The sequence below is a fragment of the Strongylocentrotus purpuratus genome, unplaced genomic scaffold, assembly GCF_000002235.5.
Source record: "Strongylocentrotus purpuratus isolate Spur 01 unplaced genomic scaffold, Spur_5.0 spur5_scaffold_5, whole genome shotgun sequence".
Taxonomy (NCBI): domain Eukaryota; kingdom Metazoa; phylum Echinodermata; class Echinoidea; order Camarodonta; family Strongylocentrotidae; genus Strongylocentrotus; species Strongylocentrotus purpuratus.
This window is the reverse complement of record NW_022145611.1, coordinates 33,995,161-34,003,811: the sequence shown is the minus strand read 5'-3', so window position 1 is coordinate 34,003,811 and position 8,651 is coordinate 33,995,161. Positions and strand designations below refer to the sequence as shown.

Genomic DNA, 8,651 nt, shown 5'->3' with positions numbered 1-8,651 from the left:
ATGGAAGTTCCACTTGATGAGGAAGAGAAGCCTTTATCACCAGAGAAGCCTTCATCACCAGAGAAGCCCAAAGCAGTCCTGGAGAAGCCCAAGGCCCTAGTCAGGGAGATGACTAACGATATCCTCGTCAAATCATGGCGTACGGTTGTTCAAAGCTTTTGTAAATCAACGACGATGCATGGAATGAGTCGGGTGATAGATTCGACCAGAGCAATCTTCCGTTTAGCATGGCTTCTCACCGTACTCACCTTCCTGTGTGTCCTCATGTGGCAGGCGTACCGTCTCGTCGATGAGTACAGGGGAAACCCGACAACGACAACCATCCAAATGGTGACCAATAACAAGCTCTCCTTCCCCGCCGTCACCGTCTGCAACATGAACAGGCTACGAAGGTCAAAGCTGGTAGGTACGCGGTTCGAACCTCTCTTGGATATAGACCGACATGTCACTATTTTGAATCTTGGGCTGGATGATGGTGAAATTGAAGTGGATGATCACGCCGAACCGTCTCCATCACTAACACCAGCAACCACCACGTCAACGATTACGACTACAACCGCATCTCAAGTGACAACAAAAAGTACGAGTGTACCTCCTAATGACGAAGACTTAGTGTCTTCAACTACCGTTGAAGGTTTGGAAATGTCGTCGACTAAAGATACCCCGTTGGTCGTCGACGTTGATAACCCTGATGCTCGTCGTCGAAAGCGTAGTGTTAACTGGCAGACGACGAACAAACGTTTATCATCACTACGTCAAATGAACAATGTCCCTGCTCCCGCCATTCCATTGATTGGTGCTCCAGTGGAGAATGATGATTCAAACTGGGGATATCTGCTGCAGTTGTCGGAATCTGATGATTTTCAAGATTTTATAGGATCGGTGAATCCATCTAAAGGAGAACTTCGTAAACTAGGTCATCAAGCAGAAGAGTTTATTCTACAGTGTTCATTTAATCAGCATTATTGTGATTACAGGTAAGAGAAACCAACCAACCTTTTAAAAGAGTGTCATGTCTTGTTATGATTATGATTGATTGTGGTAGTTGTTGGACAGGTGCGTTGCCATCTTGAAAGGTGTGTCTTTAGACGTGCTTCAATATTTAGCTCAAGAAAAGGGATACAAAAGCACATGTTTAAAATGACATTTGCAATCGACTAATAGCTTTTATAAGACAAGTAAATAAAATAAAAAAATTTAGAAGAAAAAAAAATGATCGCAAAGCTCTTTAAATGCCTCAAACTTATAATGAAAGCATCTCTCTCTCTCTCTCTCTAAGATCATAACGATACAAATCCATAGTTTTTTTGTTTTTATTAACAGATATTGACAAATATACTGTTAGTCCGTTGTTTCTCTTTTTCGGTAATTCTCATATGTATTTTCGTATTTTTGTATTACGTTGGTTTTGGTTATTTTACCTGACTGCTAAGAAAGCGTGTGTATGATTGTAGGTAAGCAACCAGGGGACCGACCGCTTTAAGTCCTCTCCGAGGGAATTGTGACTTATCGAAAGGCAAGAGGCACTAGCGCATCGACTTGGTTTCGAACTCGACACCTCCTGGGTTCGAGAACACTGCTCTACCACTGAGCCATTGCGCCTCCATTTGCAAACAACCATGTAAATAGAAATAATATTGCTCCAAAATGCATATATATTTCGAGCCAATGAATATTATTTCTTTTTAAAAATCACCCCTTTGGTTACTTAAAAAAAACACGTCCGGACAACCTAAAAAATAAAGATATGCTTCGTGTTTGAACATCATAGCACTCCTTCAAATCTTCACATCAAATGGCTAAAGCGTTTTCGTTCTTAAAGTCGAGTTATAAATTAGAACAATTTATATCAAATCTGCTTTAAAAAATCACGCTGGTTTTGTTTTTTGCCATAATAATTGCATCTTTTGATAGTTTTTATCTTGATTTTCTGCATTTTTGAATGTTTCTTGCCATCTCCCCTTATCTGTAATGATAAGGACCCCCTTTGTCCGTCTCTTTTCCCCTTCATCTCTCTGTCTCTCTCTCTCTCTCTCTCTGTCTCTCTCTCACTCTTTCGCCCCTTCTCTCTCTCTCCTTCTCTCTCTCTTTATATATTTATCTCTCTTTCATCACTCCAACTCTCCCTCTCCTACACCTTACCCTTTCTCTTTCTTTTTTAACAAAAATTTGAATTCGATCAATTAATTTTTATGAAATGTCTATATGTTTGATTTGTTATTTATGTAATATTTTGTGTTATTTAAATTTGAATTGTAATTGTATTGTATCTTTGTGAAATGGATCGCAATTCAGCCATTGGCTGCGATGATCTTTTAATAAACCATTTCTATTCTATGCTATCTTAGAAATTTCACGACGACTCACAATTCACAGTATGGAAACTGTTTCACCTTCAATCGGCCGGCTGAAAACAATTCCGTTTTGCAAACAGGAAAGATCGGCTCCAGATTTGGTACGTCATGTCATTAATGAATGCACTCCTTCTCATACGTTACTTGCTGGAATATTGATACTTTCATGACTTTGACAGAATGATACAAATACAAATTTGAAAAGAAAATATACGTTTCATGTCATCATCAAACACATTTGTTCACTTTACATTCTATGTTTTTTAAATATTTTTTGTACGACTGTATTCCAATCATTTTGAGTTATCATGTAATCATTTAATATTTGTTTAATGATCTGACAGAATGTTCAACAAAATAATGTTTTAATCCCTCTTCAAAATTTATACCAACCTTTGCTTCTTCTTCAAATTACAAAAATGCTCAAGGAACATGATAAAAATCTAAGTTCACCTGTTTATCTGGTAATATCGATATTCATAAATTGTTCGCATATCTTTGCTTCTATCGAACATTATTATAACTGATTTACAGAACTGTTTTTAACTGACGAGTAAAACTAGTATGCATGTATAGATGAACGTCGTTTTCCTTTCTGTATTTAAATGTCGCCTGACAGGCCTCCACCTGACCCTGTTCACGGACCAATCAGAATACATCGGTCTCCTGTCTCACCAGTCTGGTGTACGCGTTGCTATCCATGAGCCTAACGCCCGCCCCTTCCCTGAAGATGAAGGAATCACGGCTTCTACAGGCACGCTAACATCCATTGGACTACGACTAGTGAGTCATTTTTTCTTGTTAACATTAAGTTAAATCTTCAAAGAGTAAATGAAGAGAGGCAAGCTAAAATTCTTACAGTTCCCGAGAAAATATTCGCTTCAGTCTTAATAGGCCTATGCCTTCTCTAAAGAGATAAACGATATTAAGAAGAAAGAAGAAATAATATCATTAAAACATGATAAATAGCGATGTATAAGATTGCATTGTATTGATATTAATTTTGTCTTCTTCAATAAGTTCCTTGAACCAAGTTTTAAGTATATGAAAGAATTTCGGCCTCATGACTTTGTAGATAACACGAGAAATTAAAAATACTTTTTCATGTGGCGTATCATGCACTTCCTGAATAGTAAAGGAGGTTTGGGGATGTGGAAAAATAATGCGCGGCAGAAATTGGAAAACGAATAGAATGAATGAGCTATAAACACCATATTTCCTGATCTGCATATTCAAGTATATTTTCACGCCACCGAATGTGCATCTTTGAGAGATTATAACAATTTCTGGTTTTGATAATACTCGAGTTTAAGAAAATCGCGGTAAAAGGAGACCAATTATCGTCATCATCCTTTTAATATTCAAGGTCAATATACCAGACTGCGACGATCCCATATCGAATCGGATGTACCCTTAAGATGCCCCCTACTCTAATTGATTGGCTCTCTCTTCATATTTGATGAAGTGCATGATTCGTGCATATAACCCATCTTTACTGGTCTGTGGATGTTAAATCATTGCTTTCCGCTTGGTATAGGGACGTGAGTCTCATCAATTAAATCACAAATGACTCCACTCCCTATCTCTCTTTCTTCCGACTTTTCATCAAAATTATGACTCAATATATTTATTGCTTATAGCCTTTTTCTTCTAAATTACCAATATACTCGTAGGCCAGCTATTCAATTTGGTACAATAAAACACGGTGGCGATTAAAATATTGTCTATAAATCTGAAAGTGCTTGAAAAAGCATATTCGAGATTTTCATCTTTAGTTTACCCTGCTTTAAACATCCCTTCTCATCACCCCCTTTATCTTAATACCTTTACATTTTGCTTTTTGTTTTCATTTTGATTTTCTATTAACATTAATTTTTCTCTCAATAAGTCATTGTGCTTTTTTTTAAATTCTTTATATCAACTTTTCTCCTTCTATCCACTCATGAAAATAATTTTTACCGAGAAGTACCCCAGTGTTATACGTTTAGGGTAGTTATTATATTATTGCAAAGCCTTTTATGTGTTATAGTCTTTTGTATTCAATTTCTCAGCGGAATATAACCAGACTGAGTGGACGTTACAGCGATTGTCGTAAGAAGAATCGTGGCGACCCATCCGAGTTTACTCATGATTTTGACTACTCGTTACGAGCCTGTCTGAATGCGTGCTACCAGGGAAAGCTCCGGTATGAATGCGGCTGTGTAAATGACGTCATGGGGAACACTACAATATGCAGTACGCTGGATCGAAGACAAGGTAAATGATGCATCTTATCTTCCAGCATTTTTCTTGATGGTAGATCCAGAATTACTCGATAAGTAAATGAAAAGAAAAAAAAAGATAAGAAAAGAAAGAGAACAGATATCGCATTTTCACATACATCTTATCGTCTAAAATTGCAAGAGGATGTAATTCATATTTGGGGTATACCTAAAGTATGCAATATGTGGTTATGGACACGTGCCCCCATGTTATCCCGCCCCACCCCCTACCCTGGATCCGCCACTGTATTTCAGTTACCAATATTACCAGGTATAATCTTGAGAACATGCAAACAAACAAAATCTAAAAGACATTAATATTGTGAATGTTTCATATAAGAGTTAAAAACATCTATATTTAATAAGTTTTCATAATTTGTACATGCAGGGCCTTACAGGTTTTATGAGAGTTATTAATTTGTGCTATTGAACAAATCGAATAAGTTTTGATGGTTGTAAAAATAGTTTTCATTGTTCGATGACTTGTTGTATTTCTCACATTTCGTTAACTACCAGCTTGTTATTATTTTAACTGAATAGCTTCACTGCGTTTAACTGACAATGTAGGAGAAGAACATCGTAATTTTGTACCTGTTTCTATTTCATTTTGTTTGTCAGAGGCATGTCAGCGGAGAGTAGACCAGATGGCAATAGATGACAAGTTGGGCTGCCCATGCGTCTCACCTTGCAGGTTATAAACGAATTCCAACATTATTCCTACATACCCATCACGCAAAAGAGCCACCCCTCCCCGTTTCCAACACAATTTTTAACTGTCCGGGGAAAAAATAAGTATAAAATATCTTCCAAAAATCAAGATATGTCGGGAACATAATTCTTTTTTTTTCTCAACAGAGAGAGAGAGAAAGAGAGAGAGAGAGGGAGAGAAAGATAGAAAAAAGGGTGTGTGTGAGAGAGAGAGAGAGAGAGAGAGTGAGGGGGGGGGGGCAAGTTTTGTGTATGCTGATGGAATTCCTGAAATTATAGTCCCGTAATTTCTTATAATCATGAATCCACTCCTGCATAGTCTCATAGTTTCATCCTTTTACATGTTTATTCTGTTCTTTACGATCGAAAAGGATTGCCTTTACGACCTAAACGATTTTATACCAATTATCTTTTCTTAATCAAATGGGCTAAGATTATCAGCAGCATAATAAATTAAATGCGACCAGTTAGATGATATACAAATAAAGAGTCGAATCTTTCTCTTTTTGCATGTCATTTGTCATTTCTGTTTAATTTGCATAACGAGGATATGAATCTCTTTATATTTTCCTGATATTACAAACTTTCTTGATTCTCATAATTAGTTTTTGTTCAATCTAACCTTACTGTCATATTATTCCACAGCGAGATCGACTATGAGAGATTCGCATCATTCTCAAAATGGCCAACGGAGAGCGCTGACGTAAGTATTTCTTTTAGAGAGTTTGTTTAATAATAATAATGATAATAGTTCGTTCTTTTATAGCGCATTTCACGACCGAAGGCCCTCTCAAAACGGGCATAATTTGAATATACACTCGTGTTTCGATAATATTTATTTAGATTTCATCATCGTTTGAAACAACAAATCTTTTAAATATCTCAAAGGAATTAAACCAACTTTAAATTCTGGGGAAAGTGGTGCAGACTATAGTGATGAAATAAGTGCCATGAATGACGCGGTTGTTGTTTTTGTCGTTTCACTCTGAGGTAGACGGGCTATTAATTTAATTTAGGGCGAGAAATTGTGTTTCATTATGTTATACAATACTACATCATTATCAAACATCTTTGATAAAAATTGTTGATATCATAAAGAGCTTTATGTATTATATTTGATTGGTATTTGAAGGCACATCTGAAGAAGAAGCTTAACAAGCGAAACCGAAAGGCTGGGAATATGACCATGGACGCATCGTTTAGAAGGTAACCATACTATCATCTCTCTCTCTCTCTCACTGTTTCTTTGATTTTAATCGTCCTCAAATTTGTATCATGATATCGGTATAAAATTCTAGCTTAGTCCTTACTTCCCACTTTACTGATATACACCTACTCTGTTGGTTAAAACAGTTTTACATGTATTTGATAAATGCATGAATTCTCAAGAATCAACATACAGTCTAAACAAAATACTCGGTTATGCCGAAATCGCATAATTTATTGGTGCAATACAGAAATCGGCTTTTAGAAAAGTTAAGAATATTTCGTCATTTAAGCAAAAAAGCAACAAGAAAAACAAAGGAAAACAACGAACGAGCAAATAAAAAAACAAAAACATAATTTAGATATCCGACGAGGAACTTTGTTTAGTAGTTTTCAAAGTGATGAGTAATATGAAATAAATATTTACAAGTTTCTTAAATGTTCGATGCTCTTTCCAATAAACTTTAATAGATCAACGTTTAGGACTGATAAATTCGTTTGACATTTTCTCTTCCACAACCTCGAGCCTGTTGAGCGTGGATCCATTCTAACGTATGCATGCTTGTTTTCAGAAAAAATTTGGTTCGTGTAGAAATCTTCTACGAGAAGTTGAATTACGAAGCGTACACTCAGATGCCCAAATACACGGTAAGAAGGTTACCTTGCTACCATAGTTCGTTTGTCTCCATCACACGCTATATTGCTTATTTTGTTCTTTAAAAATGTTTTGAATGTTTTCTTTCTTTCAAAGCGTATCTCAGTTAGAAAAAGAGAAATAGCTAATAAAGATCATTGACAACTGTTGTGTTTAAATAAGCGGGTATGATTTCCATGAAACTTTTCATATAAAGAGAAACATGCTATAGATCCCAAACAAGTCTTTTAGTCTGTTTATCACATGTTCATCATTGCTCTACTGTGAAGGAAGAAATGGAATCACAGACCATCCATCACCCTTAGAATTTGACTTTAAAAAAAAAATTGTTTGCATTATTCAGCGGCATTTATGAAATATGATAAACGAGCTTTATACCTTTATAGGCCTACACATGCATCATTAGAATAAAGAACCACCAAAAGTGCTAAAACTAGTAGTGGAATTTTTTTGCAGAGGAATTGCTTTGTATCATCGACTCATAACCCTACGCACATTCCTCTCTCATGTTCTCAGTTTGGCAGTCTACTTGGAGGCATTGGTGGTATCATGGGGTTCTTTGCTGGTATGTCTCTCATCACTGTCTTCGAGCTATGTGGGTTCATCATCCAGCTCCTCGGGCTCCTATGTGGCCGACTGACCACGCCCATGCCCGAAGAGGCCGCCACGGAGGGGGGTGAACCTGCCCCTCCCCATCCCGAGTCACGCATTGGTAGGGTAGGACGTCGGTTCACCAAGGTGTTCAGCCATCATCCTCATGCCCATGGACATGGAGGGAGCGCTAGAGCTCGACAAACCGACCTGTGAATTTAGGATTATCGTAGAGACTAACCAACTAGAATTTAATGTATCGATATATCAAAATTGAGGAAATTGGTATTGAAAATTGTGAACAACTATCAAGGCATCGAGAGATTCTACAAAATAAAATGTGATCTAGAAGAGAAATACTTAATATTTGTACGATTTGCCTTGATGTTGATAAATATTATGTGCATATTATACATTTATGTCCATAATCTAGTATATATTATCTAGCAGATCGAATATCAATGTAAAATGTAATCATTGCTTCATTATTGTGATAAAAGTCGAACGCATTGCCTTTTTTTAACCTGCTCTTGGTGTTGCCCAGCCTCTTTGCATATTTGTATCGCTAGCATGTCGTTTTTACTCATTATATATCTGTATATATCCCAATACCCGAGTATTTGAGTCATTTTGTACATTAAAATTGCGGTTCATTGGTATATATAAATATTTTGTATATCCAGAATACAGGAAAATGTAAACATACGGTAAATAATATTCCAATACTATTAACCCTAAAAAGGCCGGGCTATTTGAGGTCTTAGTACGGCCGGGGGGGGGGGGGCATTATGCCCCCCCTTAAGAACTCAGCCGCGAAAATTTTCACGCATGTCAAGTGAAGTGTATAGAATAATATGATAATTTCAATTCACTCAT

General features: G+C 36.7%; 1 protein-coding gene across 1 annotated transcript; it reads left to right on the top strand.

Moving 5' to 3' along the window:
* Positions 1 to 7,991, top strand: LOC100893645 (amiloride-sensitive sodium channel subunit alpha-like). Its single transcript, XM_011676064.1, has 9 exons — positions 1 to 977; positions 2,349 to 2,455; positions 2,974 to 3,137; positions 4,406 to 4,610; positions 5,234 to 5,306; positions 5,969 to 6,026; positions 6,456 to 6,529; positions 7,102 to 7,177; positions 7,701 to 7,991. The coding sequence occupies exons 1-9, from the start codon at positions 1 to 3 to the stop codon at positions 7,989 to 7,991; spliced, it is 2,025 nt and encodes a 674-aa protein (XP_011674366.1).
* Positions 7,992 to 8,651: the final 660 nt, after the last annotated feature.